This window comes from Spea bombifrons, chromosome 8, assembly GCF_027358695.1.
Source record: "Spea bombifrons isolate aSpeBom1 chromosome 8, aSpeBom1.2.pri, whole genome shotgun sequence".
NCBI lineage: Eukaryota > Metazoa > Chordata > Amphibia > Anura > Pelobatidae > Spea > Spea bombifrons.
Window position 1 is genome coordinate 22,596,058 of NC_071094.1, and position 14,757 is coordinate 22,610,814.

Here is a 14,757-nt window from a genome sequence, read left to right on the forward strand (position 1 = left end):
GAATGAAATGAATGACAGACTAGGTGGTAATGATACAAACACAACTCCACACAGAATCTAGAATGCATGTCACGCTGGAGAACAACGTACAACGGAATAATGGCTGAAAATAGTATTCTCCCTTCCCAACCCGGAAAATGATAACCTTTAACACACATCTCGTTTCCCCCAGGTTACTTTTAAAATACATGTTTCTTACACAAATGACTACAGGTAGCTTCAACAAATGAAGACATCATCATTACATCATACTTTGCAACTGGCTTTTGCAACGTAATTGGGGAAAAACCAAAGCAGCTGGTACAGCAAATTGTCTCTGAAGTGAAGAATCTAAAGTGAAACATCATTTGAGTCATAAACTGACTCTGACCAAGATTACATTATTGAGTTAACTTACAAATTTGCCTTGAAGGTTAATTTCTGCAACCTATAAAGACTTTATCCGTGTTTTATTAAACTAGCAAGCGCCGATTCTAGCCTACAGCGGGTTTTGCGATCAACCCAGTGGTCAGACGTTGACGGCTCGTCCGACCTAGCCCACAATCTGAATGTTGGAAGCACTGCTGGTTGTGTTTGTGTAAACCCCAGCTGTGAACCTGAGCTCTGAATCAAAATTTCAGCGTCATGTACGGCAGCAGAGGGACTGCCACTGTGAGGATTTATCTACTGCTTGTTACATCCTCATACAGGCAGTCGCGCTTCCATTGGGTTATATTCCAGGAAACTACGAGGAAGTCTGAATTCATAATAAATAAATAACGTTGGTGGGATTATGTTCCTGACCAAAGACATGCTGCCTGATTTTGTTTTACAGAATTTAGATTTAATCACCCGTTATACTAGTATCAAGGGCATTCAATACGCTGGTGGGCACTAGAAACAATTCTGTGTACCCCATTGCCTCGCATGAAATAGTTTATTATCACAAAATGATGTCTTGACTTAAAATCCACAATAAATATAAAATCAATTCACATGGAAATTTGAAATAATAATGGATAAATCTTGCAACGTGTTCACATTTAATGGCGTAAACTCTTTATTAGACCAATTGTAACCTTTCAGAGAAGGAATATGCAGTGGAATGGCTAGAAACGTTTGCCAGAAACACTGTCGGGACACAGGCTATGGCCCACTATTACCAAATACTGCCTTTAGTAGGTCTATCCTGAACCATGCAGTCCATCTAGTCCGCCCGTTATTCCTGCTGTAAAGACTCAAACCTTGGCTGGCCGTGTATAACGTGTAGTCACTGAGATTTTTTTAATGTCTCCTAACACATTGAAATATGCATTATGCAGGGCCAGCTCAGTCATTCTTGCTGGAGAACTTGCTAGTGTTGGCCCTTCATAATGGTGCAGTGAGAGAGTTGGAACCAAGACTAATAAATAATTTATTATTTTATCCAGCAAACCTTTCACCATTTTGGTAGCCCTGCTCTCCAGACTGTCTATAGCATTCTGAAGATGGTCTCCAGACCTCTGCACAATACTACCAGCAAGCTGTAATGTTTTTCCTTATTTATTTACAATTTTAAACTTAAACTATACGGAGCATGTTAATAATAATGGAGAATGGCGATGTTTAAATGGAAAGGAACGGTGGCTGCATTCTTTTAAACGGTCTGAATGTCCAACGTGATAAAGCCGAGCTGATGTTACCACCACCTACCATTACATAACTGGAAATCGGGAATAAATTGTGGGCACATCAGGAGTGTTATTGTTGCAGGTCAAGGAAACGTACGGTGACAAAAGGTCTACAAAGGCCAACCTTTCCAAGAACTCTTACTAGATAATTCATAAACGCCTAGAAAACAACAGTGTAAATGACCACCACAATGTTCAGTCTTATCTGTGCTAAATGTAAATCGTAAAACCCTGGAAAAAAACAGATCCACAACACACCAATAATAATGAAAGCGATCCAATGCTCTTCTCTTATTTTGTAATAATTTTAAGTTTCATATGCTATCATTTGCTCTGTATTTGTTAGTATATGCCTTTTGATTATCGCAATGTTTTTGTTATCTTTGTGTGTCTGGCCCATTTTTTCCTGTTTAGTTTTCTTCCTCTGTGTCTCCCTTCTTCTCTTCCTCCCCCTCTTCCCCTCTGGTACAGATAGCAGGCTCTGCTGATTGCAATGCAGGAGTTGGCGTCTGCATTTTCTGGCAGGCGGTTTTAGTTGCCATGGTTTCTGTTGCTTTCTGTTGTAGTAGGCAGCAGCCCGAGTGGCCCATTACAGAGAGAGGCTGGTAAGAGGGGCCACAGGTCAACCAATCTCAGCGTTTTTCACATACCATGTCTGCCTGGCACAAGAACCACGAATTGTACAAATGTCAATTGAGGAAATTAAAGTTTCATTAGCTGAGCTGGGGGGGTATAAGAACTCATTAAAGAGTCGCAGGGTCCGTCCATGCACTGGCTGCTCAGCGGCACACACCACCACTATCCTTCTTGGTCAATTCTCTATGTGTTTTCGAGGTGTTTGTAGAAAATGTTTAGATTTTGTGCTCAAGTTTATAAACTTGATCACATTTTGTGTCACCGACCCCTCCCCCCCCCGCTGCCGTAAAGCACTGCTTTGTAACTTCTAGTGCCACGTCACAAGCAAAACAAACCCTTATTTTTGCTGCAAACTCTTACAAAAGTAGAAACATTATGAGTGTCCCTTTAGAACCGCAGGATCATCTCGTAGAAGATGTGCATAGGTTCGTTTTTGCTTATGGGTGCCTATGGGCTAGAACCATACTAGGCACCAAACTATGACACCTGGATGAAGTACTGCAGTTGAGCTCAAGGGGCAGTATTTAGTCGAGGTGCAGTGCGGGGCAGTCTATATAGCCAGTTTCCCTACATCATTTGCAGGACGCACACAAACATCCGGGCTTACTACGGTACCGTGCCCTATTAGTTCCTATACAATAAACGATCCTGTATAGAATACTACTGTCTTCCTATGAACGGGGCACACAGGTCAAAGGCCAACAGGACAACAGCTCTATGAAAGTTACAGTCAATATCTGGTATTATTAGTTCTATCTACAGCAGGCCTGTCTTAGACAAGTGCCTCTCAATAGTATGCTGGCTCCACTTTTCATGAACTGAATTCAAGCAATGGATCCTGTATATCAGCAGCATATCCCAGAATTGACTGGTGGCCAGTGTCAGACAGGGCATTCTGGGCCACATAAACTATTAAAACAAAATGGAAAACACTAGAGTAACACGTTACCAACACTTGGAGACATCTCAGCGATCATATATATATCTTTTTCTATGTATATAAATATTTAATAATTCTGATACCAAAAACATCCATCAGGACCAGTAACCCCACTTGTACTTATCATTATTAAATTAGATTAACCATAAACACTACCAATGAGGAGAATCTTGTTAAAAAGTTCTGGTTTCACCCAGAAGTGAGTGCGTGTTAATATTCTAGTAATATCATGTCAGGAAAGCAGAAACCTCATTTTAACCGCTGCAAGTGAATTCAGTGAAATAAATAGCAGCCCTGTTTCTAGATAGATATGCAACTCTCAAAGTTGCAAGACAAAAGATGGCTCCTTCAACTTGGCAGGTGTATAGAAATAATATGATGCAGGGCAGCGATCGTTTTAGAGCACAGACTTTCTGTAGGTTTCACTGCATTTACCCTATCTTTCAGTGACAGTATCTCTGTAACCAAAATAAGGGTAATTAAGGTTATCAAATACCCATTTAGCCGCAGTACAGCATATCGAAGAGATTAATCCATACTTTTAAGCACAGATTTATACACTTTCCATGTAAGTTAATATAAAAAAGTGTGTACTCACCTTTTATATAATTACTTAAACAATTCTGCGCAGTGAATATAAAGCGATCTGTATCATTAATCGTAAAGGGCTACTAAACGGCCACGAATATGCCTGCCGGGGGCAAAACTGGGTCAGTATATTATACACACCTGCCCTTAAGGCCAGTAGCCTGCCTGTAGATATATATAGTAATAAGGCACCGGTCCATCACGTTTAACCCTGCCGATGATCTAGAAGACATAGCCCCACATTTGCACTGATTTGCCGTTGTGTCGCAATAAGGGGAAAAATTCCGCCTTGTCCCCAAAATTGCTCTGATATCTCACTGGATCACCAGGCTTTAATTAATCAAGGCATTGTTACTCTTTATATCTCTGTATATTCTTCTTTGTTTAAAAAAAAGGAATCAAGTCAATATTTAACACTTCAATTGAATTTGATAGCACAACATCTGTAGGTAGTGAATTCCACATCTTTCTTGTTCTTACTGTAAGGAACCCTTTTGTTCTTTGTACATCCCCATTAATGAACAGCCATTACAGAGTTTGCATCCCCACTTTGGGGAGAACGGGCAGAGCTGGTTGGCTTGCCTGCATTTTATAAAGCAAAATAACAGGTAAAATTGTGCGTTATAGGACCAGACCCGGATGGCTGACTATGCCCATGCGACTGCGCATGACCAGCCGCTGGCTGCACCTGGTGCCAGGGCCACCAGTCCGGCCCTGTATGGGACTTAAGGGGTAAGGTTTCCGGTTGAGCCAATTAAAACAGGACACGTGTGAATCCAACACCCTGCAAGCCAGTCTTTCAGGCAACGCAGCAGCATGTACAAATCACACAGCGCCAGGTTTAAGTTGGTTCATTGTGTAGATTTCGCGGCAGAATGTACACTTTGTAGGTACGCAGTGACAATCACGCCTATTTGGCGGAACATTGGAGCAAACTGTGTATTTGTAGATACTCATTTTACTACAGAGGGGTCCACGTAGCTACTGGTCTGTGCCATCCACCACCCTAGAGACAGTATTGCATATTGCACACGCTAACTGGCAATTTATCATCATGAAGATCTCATAGGCCCATGAACACATCTGACACTGATCAACACAAGCGTAACATACTGCTCAACCTCGTGCCAGAGGCTCCATAACTGCCCCTCTCCCATGACTAATTGATTTTCTATACACAACGGGCAGAGAGGTGGTTATACGTAGGAAATAAACTTCACGTAATGATACGTCTTCTCGCCAAAGACCTCCGTGTGCGCTCCTCTGTATTAGCTGTGTATCCTGACAATACAAAAAGGTTAAGCACGATACGCACCCGCCGCGTGTTTCTAAATGGGCATTACCCCCTGTAAAGCTCTACCCGGTAACCTCATCAAAATGACCTTTTAAATTAACCCTTCAAGTGGCAAATGTACCTATGCAAGTGCCCATTCTGGCACTCCGATTGTTAACAGACCATGTTTGCCACAGCAGCCAATCACACAATAGATCGATTTAGAACATCAAATAAATTGCCCCAAATAGTGACCCCAGGAGACAGGTGTTCCCTGCACTTGCCCCCCAGCAGCTGGCACGGGCTGCCCCCCCCCCTTACCTTGCAGTCCCCCACGCAGGATCTCACAGAGTACTCCCCAGCTTGCAGGTATTTCTCCAACACAAAGTCAAACTCCTCGTATTTTTCCTGAGCGTGTTGATCCAGTCTCTGGTAAGCTTGGACACAGCTACTGCACACCTCACCCTCAAGGAGGGCAGAAGAAGCTGCAGCTGCCCCTGCGAAGTCCTCCATCAGTTTCTCCAGGCTGCAGTTCAGGCTGTCGGGGTTAGGCATGCCCAGCAGCAGATCCAGAAGGGTGTAAGTATTACAAAAGGACAGGGTGAGGTTGCGAAAATAAGCCTTCAAAAAGTTCCTCTTGGAGGAAAAAGAGAAAGGGTGGTTGGACCAGGAGGTGGAGGAGGTTTGGGGAGAGGGTGGAAACAGAGACCCTCGATGTCTTTGCAAGTAATGCAGTTTGGTGCAGGCATAATCCAGGTGAGAGGACCTGGCACCAGTGCAATGCGGACTGTGAGCAGCAGATTTGGTCAGATTGCTTAGGAAGTTGTCCCAGCACCCCCTGCCCTCCCATGGGAAGCTCTGGAGGGACAGCATGCTGGAGTTGGCCTGCTCCCCCAGGGCTGGCTGGAGGCTGAACGAGAAGCTGCCTCTTGCTTTGGCCCCAGCGGAGACCAGCCAGAGGTGATTAGACAGCAGGACGGTGAAGAACAGGAGAGAGGCTAGGGACATTCGCCATCTCTGAGCCCTCTCGGAGTCGGCGCACGGTTTGTCGCTGTGTCGAGGTTCCCAGCAGATCTTTAAAACGGCCTCATCTTCCCTTGGATACATCCAAGCCCCCCTGATCATATTTTAGGGGGTGGGAGAATGCGGGGAGCTGCGGCCGGGTGCTGTCAGTCTCTCCCCACCCCCTATATGTTTGTGGTGGGTTTCCTACACCACCAGCACAATGTCACCTGCCTCTCGTGAGGGGGCCTGCGGAGAGGGGCATCATCGGGAGGGGGTTGGGGAGGGGGAAGGGTGGACAAGAAGATGAGAGGCTGATAAAGGAAGGAGAAATGACGGGTGGCTTGAGAATAAGGATGTCAGGTTGTGGTGGTGGAAGGATGGATGGATACGGGAATGGGTAGATGAAGGGATAAAGGATGGTGGATGAAGGGATGGGAGCTCCCCTTCCCCTCCCCTGCCCGCCCCTGCCCGGGTCACTCAGGAACTGGCCATCGCAAGCAATACTAGGAGAACTAACCAGGAAAAAAAAGATCCCCCCTCCCTCTGTAAAGATTTACCCCCGGGGCAAAGTACATCAAGGTGAAGTCCATAGGGGGTGCAAGGGACAACCCATGCAGATCCCCCACCCTCCCCCTATGAACCCAAAGCAAATCCAGGTGAGAGCATCCCCGTGTGACTGCTGCCCCTGGTAGAGCACCTCTCGGACTCAGCCTCTGCTGCCCATGCTGATCGCGGGCTGCTCGCGGTCCCCTGGTCCTCTCTATGGTAGGTGTCTGCACCGTGCTTATTGTTTTCTCTTCCTCTTTTGATGGGCACTGTTCTTCTGCTCCCTAGGCATCCTGCTGCTGGGGCGGAATATTCCCATACCTCCTCTTCCTCCCCGCGCTCCGAGGCTGAGCTCTCCCCGCTGTGCTTTTTTCTTTTATTTTCTATTTAATCTGTCGCCATCTTCAGCAGTGGATAGAACACCTTGAGAAATTGATCAGAGGAGCGCGGGCACGTGTATGCGCGGCCCGATCACGTGACCGCGCACTTCCTCCCCAGCCTTATGCAACTGCTTTTTTTTATTATAAAAGCCAACCCCCTGATTCTCTGTGATCCTCCACCCCTTTACTCCCCCCCCGTCTTTTCATTCACTCCACGCCGCTCTTCATTCATCATCTTTTCCATTCAGTTGCTTGCCTTAGAGCCCCCTCCCCACCCAGTGCTTATACCAACCATGACTAGTCACCTTCCCTCAGACTGCTCTGAAGAGCTTGGAGGGACTAGGCTATTCTGCAAAAGGCAACAAGCCACGTTTCTAGTCTCCTCATGAGAAGGAAGTAGCCCTCAGAGGTCAGAGATTTAAATGCCAAGTAGTGCAAAAATATGGAGGAATGCACACTTTGTAGGTATTTTCCTGCTTTACTAAAGCAGTGTTGAACACTGAAATTCTTGTGCTCGTCTTTCTCATTTTTCTATATTGTGGTAGAGCATTGGCAAGGACCCCGCGCTCCATATAATACGCGGGTGTTGTTATATGTTTGGGTTTAGTTATTGCCATTTAACATTTCATTTTGATTTTTTTTTTTACAGACGAGCCTTCACTCAAGTAAGCAGTCAAACCATATTTAGTACAAATCATCATGTTTATTTTACATTCACATTCTCACTGATATTTAGTAACGCCAGAATGAAAATATTTGATCATTAGATGCTCATGATCAGGTAATTCATGTTACGGTGTCTCTCGCTGAATTTGTATTGTGTAACCAGTGTACACTCGGCAGCCAAGAAGCCTGTATTATCTTCATAACTGTTTAGAAGCTTAGCCTATGGGTATCCAAGATGCCTTCCAATAATTCATCTAACTCAAAGGTAACCAACAATCAGCTGTCAGGACATCAAATAAATGAATAATCGCACTTTTGCATTTCCACTAGCGGTGAGTGCTGTTAATTATGGATTCTGGCCGTATTTTGGATCCATGTAGTGTCAATTCACATAGTATAAAATATATTTTAAAAAATAATGTAATAATTAAACAGTTGACAGGCGCTAGTGTATGTGTATAGGAGAATGTGATATTGAACACAATACACAAGGTTGTAGGTCAATCACCTCTTCACATTTGCAGTATTATAACACAAATTAAATATGCTTTTATTCTTCAATTAAACAAAGGAGGGAATGTCCCTTTAAGGGTCCTCAGAATTCCTGTAACCAGTTGTAAATGTGGCATTCTCATAAGCAAGTAAAGTAAAACAAATAATGCTTCCCAGGTTATTGGGCCAGAATTCTGCTGTCCATGAGTTTTGGTGCTGATTCTTCCTCAAAATCAGAGAATTCAGCTACTCACTAGCATTAGCACAGTGCCTGCATTCCCCGCCAGTCCCACAACCCATATAGACGCAAAATAAATATCCCTATGTTCTATGCAAATCATTACGTGGGTATTTCATTTCATATTTGTGTTGTTTTACCCGCCGCTCCTATTCAAAAAACCATTATGCTTTCATCTTATAAGGTTTTATTTTGTTTGTAATGTCACTATAGTCCTTTTTTTTTTTTTTTTTTTTTAAATGTTCACTAGCCAAGTAACATATTATTGAAACAGTAAAGTATCGAGCACATGTTGTATGTAACGAGGCGGAATTCCCACACTTCCTATCAAGCAAAAACTAGTGTTGATATGAATGATGTCCAGTCTGTGTAACTGTTAGATTGTACCCGGAATTAGGAGATTGGGATGGACGGCCCAGCTCGTATTGGCTGGAGTAGCAGGAGGTGAGCTTAAAAGCAGACTTAATTGAAACTTAACATTTTTGCTCTCTTTTCTTTGGTCGTTGACATTTCTAGCCAATCCATTCGGAAGAAAAAATCCAATTTAGTTTTAAATAATGATAGGTTTGGTGAATCAACAAGTATCCACTGATGTAGCAACATTTCCTTGTTGCTGCTAATATTATGTGATAATAAAAATGTGTAATCCTGTCTCCATCCACTGCTAAAATGGCCGTTTCAGACGAGACCATCTGCAACCGACAACCCAAGGCAACCCAGAACCTCCTCACCTGCTCACAAAAACTATTATCTATTGGTGTGACCAGAAACAGGAAAATTACATGTGGGACAAGTGGCCTAACCTCAAATACCAATCCTAAATTGCTTCAAAGGTGAAAGATACACATATTGCCCCAATTTTAGGTGCATATGTTTATAAATAGCAGAAGGCACTACTTTGCATATGTCATCTTCATTGCGTCTGAAGGGTCAATATATGTGTTTGCTCCAGGTACAGACACCAGTAGGCTGTGAGGTGTGTTCTCACTTACTTTGTAGGTAAGTAAGGTGATTTGGTGGAATGTGCTTTGTGGGCAGTTTTCCATATAAGTTTTCCAGACCATTGGGCCAGTCCCTGTCAGTGAAGTGAAGTGAAACGGGAAATGGAAAAATTAGGAAAGTGTTCTATATAATTGTGCATCAAGAGGATGCACTTAGGAGGTTTGCGTCATCCATTGTACATATACCGCTTGGCATGCCAAATAGTCATTGGCCCAGATGTTCCTGAAAGTCACGGTTCCATACCCAAGAAGGGAGGGTTGCCCATCCAATTCAAACCCAATCTCAGTCTCATCTGTTTCAAAGCATTTATTGTGGTGATAAGCAGCATGAAAGACATAGTAGTGAATTTAGAGACAGATCTGGAGAGAACCCCTGATCATTATACCGTATTGGCTCAAATATAGGCCACACCCTTAAAGTTTGATGCTTATTTAAAGAAAAAAATATTTTTAATGAAAAAATAGACATTAGTGGAATGGTAAAACAGTATTTTGTCTAATGAACAGGAATACATGTATTTTAACATTTTTGGTATCTATCAGTTTGTCAGCATATGTTATATACAGACCAATAGCCATTTTAAGGTCCCCCCTTAATTCATAATGCACCTTACTTACAGATATGCCCCTCTGCCCCCTGAAATGCCCCTCTGCCCCAGATATGTTTTATAACCCCTGATATGCCACTCTGACCCCAGATATGCCACTCAGCCCCTGATATGCTTTATGCCCCCAGATATGCCACTCTGATGCCCACCTGCCCCCCAGATATGCTTCATACCCCCTAGAAGTGCCACTCTGCCCCCTGATATCCCACTCTGCTTCCTAGAAGTGCCAGACCCCAACTTATCAATGCACCCCCAGACTTCCTGGTGTCTAGCAGGGCCGGCTGATGGCCAAGTGCGCAGACAACCTCAGCTGCCGGCACTTCTGCCAGGTCTTCTATGGTGGAGCACCGGAAAGTTTACGTCACGCCGGTGCTCCACCATAGAAGCGCCGGCGGAAGTTCCGGCAGCGGAGGTCGTCTACGCACATCACGCAGATGTCCACGGCTGCCAGGGAGGAGGATCCAGGTCTCCAGCAGCGCTGTGGGGGATCTGGATCTTAACCCTGCTGCTTAGCCGCAGCAGGGCTAAATGAAAAAGAAAAAAAAGACACACGCCCGGCGCCCAGAATTGCATGTCCCGGGCGTCGGGCGATATGAACTGCCCATCCCTGCGCTATATTCGGGCCAATACGGTAAATATCTGTAAAGGTGGATGTTAAAGTAATTCCAGCTGTTTGTCTCCCCCTAACTGAACTTGGAAAAGTTTTTATTTAATGATTTAATGTCTGATGGTGTCAAAAACACCTGCAGGGTATAATAACCTCGGGAAGCTGATTAATTTAACCAAAGTTGCCCTACCAGAGCTGCAAAGTGTCATAACTGTGCAGGTCCACCACAGTTTTAGCCATGAGTTGGGGGGCAATGGAGATAGTGGGCATGCACCCCCCTCCATGTAGACTACGTTGGTGTCCAAACAATTTACTCCTATTTTAGTGGTGGTATTCGCATATCATTTTCGAATAAGGTTAATGAAAGGAGATCGAAAAATTAGAAGGCTAATAAGATCGGGCCCTTTGACCCAGCCAAAGGCTCCTTCGGCATCCAGACTTATCAGTGCATTACCCCCTAGATCCCAGGGCTTTCAGAAGGCAAGTAGCTGCTAATGTTGTGCAGATGCCTATCACTGATTGTCTGCGCCGCTGAGCAGGGTGCAATAATCTACCGTATTGGCTCGAATATAGGCCGCACTTTTTTCCCCCACTTTAAGTTTTTAAAGTGGGGGTGCGGCCTATATTCGGGGTCTAGCGCCCGACGCCCGGGACATGCAGTCCCGGGCGCCGGGCAGGCAGCGGGGTTAAGATACAGATCCCCCGCAGCGGTGCAGGGGACCTGCATCCTTCTCCCCGATACGCTCAGACAGCCTCCCCTGCCAGCACTTCCCACGGGGGGGGGGGGTGCCGGCATGGGAGGTTATCTAAGCGTTTTACCTCTGCCCACCCCCGACTTACCGGAGCAGACTCCCGGGTGTCTTGCGGGGCCGGCGGGAGACATTTACGCAATACGCAAATGCAACTTCCGGTAACGGTACCGGAAGTTGCATACGCGTATTGCGTAGATGTCCCTCGCCGGCCCTGAAGACACCCGGGAGTCTGCTCCGGTAAGTCGAGGAGGGGGGGCAGAGGAGGACAGCGGCAGCGTATCGCGGGGAGGGAGGACAGCGGCAGCGGATCGCGGGGAGGGAGGGCAGCGGATCGCGGGGAGGGAGGGCAGCGGATCGCGGGGAGGGAGGGCAGCGGATCGCGGGGAGGGAGGACAGCGGCAGCGTATCGCGGGGAGGGAGGACAGCGGCAGCGGATCGCGGGGAGGGAGGGCAGCGGATCGCGGGGAGGGAGGGCAGCGGATCGCGGGGAGGGAGGGCAGCGGATCGCGGGGAGGGAGGGCAGCGGATCTCGGGGAGGGAGGACAGCGGCAGCGTATCGCGGGGAGGGAGGACAGTGGCAGCGTATCGCGGGGAGGGAGGACAGTGGCAGCGTATCTCGGGGAGGGAGGACAGTGGCAGCGTATCTCGGGGAGGGAGGACAGTGGCAGCGTATCTCGGGGAGGGAGGACAGTGGCAGCGTATCTCGGGGAGGGAGGACAGTGGCAGCGTATCTCGGGGAGGGAGGACAGTGGCAGCATATCTCGGGGGGGAGGACAGTGGCAGCATGTTTTTTTTGGTGCTTTTTTAAAGAAAAAAAACTTTTTCTTTAAAAAAGCACCAAACTTTTAGGGTGCGGCCTATATCCGGGGGCGGCCTATATCCGAGCCAATACGGTATTAATAAATGTTGCAGTCTATTAGCCATGATTTTACTTAGGATCTTTATGTCCTGATTTATAAGTGTTATGGGCCTGTATGTGTTTACTGAAGTAGGGTCTTTCTTCCAAGAATGCCTTCGGGGCCTGTGTATTTGCCATTTTTTAGGAGCCTAACCGTGTGTTCTATTTCTTGTTCAATTTCTAGGGCACCAAGTTTGTCCTTTTGTACCTGTGTCATTTTCTACAAACCTGCCTTCTGCAAAACTTCCATGACAATGCTAAAATTGATCTGGGTCAGCCTTAATATTTGCAATGTGCTGCTGAAATACCTTACACAAAGGTAACAATTTGAGTGCCAGGAAATTTGATATGAGAAATGGTGGTGTGTGGTCGTAGTTGCTAATAATTTGCCAGATTTATTCACTCAATTGAAAAAAAATTCCTAAAGAAATGTATCAAGAAGTCATTTTAAGTGTAAGTATTTGTCTCTATGTTAGAGCTACTGATCTGTCTGGTAGGCTGTTAGGCAAGTGATATGGCAGTAAACAAAGAGTCATGTTTAGTTTGACAAATCTGGCAGTGTAAGAGATAAAGTGACCCTGTATTACTGTCTTTGCTGTCTCCCAAAAAATAAAAGGAGTGTCATCTACGTAATTACTCCATACACTTTCCAGAAAAAAAGGAGAAATCTTATCCATTATGCAGGTATGGAAGGAAGTACCAATACTTCGATGTCAGGCCCCATCCAGGCTGCGGAGCTACTTATCTCTGTTTTTTCCTTTTTCGCCACAGTTCCCCTGTCTCGCTGTATCCATTCCTGGATTTCCTTATGCTCTGCCATTAACTTCTGATTTTTTGATTCCAGTCCTGCTCTTGGCTTCAGCTTCTGTTTCCTTTATAAGTTGTGCCCCACCCATTTGCTGTTTGTCACAGTCTGCATTCTCTAGGTATGTCTTTATCTCTGTTCAGATTTAATGTTTAGAAATTCAGTAGGCAGGGTTTAGTGCTAGGACCCACTGAATATTGGAGTACTTTGGCGTAGTGGTGGGCTAAGCATACTATGGCCGCATGATGTGACTAAATCTCCAATTGTTATCTTATAGTCCTAGGCTAGTCCTGTATTTTTGTGTGTCAGAAAGTTACCTTTACCCTCTTTTCCCTAAATCATCTGAGGATCTTGGTTCCTCTCTTCTCTCCCCTCACCCCATGCCCCATTTAAGAAATATTATTCTTGCTTAAAGGAGAAGCATCAGGATCTCGGCTCCTCACTCCATCCCTAGTGTTCCTTGCCTTGTTCTCTGTCCTTTGTTGTGTCCTGTACCATGTATGTCTTGTCTGGTTATGTTAGAATCAGTGTTCTGTGTTATTGTTAGTTATTGTTAGTTATGTTCCTGACAAACAAGTAAGGGGAGTCTGGCAACAAGGACAGTGATAGATCAATTAGAGCATGATCTGAAATATGTATCGGGTGTATGGAGGAAAGGGTGACTGTAGAGAGCAGTCCAGAACCGAAACGAGAGGCAAATTTCTTCTGCACAAGGGAACCGACAACTCCAGACATATGTTTCGGCCTTCATTGGCCTTGTCAGTGGGGTACAGTTGGTATCACAAAAGCACAATTAAGCTCACCCACGTCAAGAAACACTCTCAATAGGGTGAGAACCCACTCTCACCTCCTACATAGTGGGCACACAAAGCAGTTTATACTGTTACCAAAACCTTATTAATGTGTTGGGGAGGTACAAGTAAACCTCATCCCAATTAACCCCTGGACAGCAAGCTGCAACCAGACAAATGAGGAAATCACAATGTTAAAGCAAGACAAAAATAAGGCCCACCTAGCCTGACTCGGGGACAATCTATTGGCTTCAGAGAGAAATGTGAGATTTCTGTGGTCCGTATGTATTAGGACTGATTTTGGAGAGGCGATCATTTGAAATTGAATCTCCTCATGATGCAGAGCCCCTATAGCCATTAATACAAAGGGTTGTAGTCAATGGCGTATATTCAGAACAAGGTCTTCTTACCAGTGGGATACCTCAGGGATCTGTACTTGGACCCATTCTCTTTAATATTTTTATTAGTGATATTGCAGAAGGTCTTGATGGAAAGGTATGTCTATTTGCTGACGACACAAAAATTTGCAACAGGGTTGATGCTCCTGGAGGAAGAAGCCAAATGGCAAATGTTTTAGGTAAACTGGAAAAATGGTCAGAGCTGTGGCAACTGGCATTTAATGTGGATAAATACAAAGTAATGCACCTGGGGCATAAAAACCCAAGGGCAGAGTATAGAATATTTGATACTGTCCTAACCTCAACATGTGAGGAAAGGGATTTAGGGGTAATATTTCTGAGGATTTAAAGGTAGGCAGACAATGCAGTAGAGCAGCAGGTAATGCTAGCAGAATGCTTGGTTGTATAGCGAGAGGTATTAGCAGTAGAAAGAGGGAAGTGCTCATGCTGTTGTACAAATCACTGGTGAGACCTCACTTGGAGT

The 14,757-nt window shown here is 45.2% G+C and overlaps 1 protein-coding gene across 1 annotated transcript; it reads right to left on the reverse strand.

Moving 5' to 3' along the window:
• Nucleotides 1-2,059: 2,059 nt before the first annotated feature.
• On the reverse strand, nt 2,060-6,193 carry LOC128503837 (NALCN channel auxiliary factor 2-like). Its single transcript, XM_053474032.1, has 2 exons — nt 5,408-6,193; nt 2,060-2,251 (listed from the first exon to the last, which is right to left on the reverse strand). Exons 1-2 carry the CDS (start codon nt 6,191-6,193, stop codon nt 2,060-2,062), a joined length of 978 nt encoding a protein of 325 aa, XP_053330007.1.
• Nucleotides 6,194-14,757: the final 8,564 nt, after the last annotated feature.

What these genes read in the sequence shown, in the direction of transcription:
- LOC128503837 (XM_053474032.1), bottom strand. Translation starts at nt 6,193, where the DNA reads ATGTATCCAAGGGAAGATGAGGCCGTTTTAAAGATCTGCTGGGAACCT. An exon ending in CCTGCGTGGGGGACTGCAAG is followed by an intron (nt 2,252 to 5,407) that starts GTAAGGGGGGGG and finishes CCCTCTTACCAG; the next exon opens with CCTCTCTCTGTAATGGGCCA.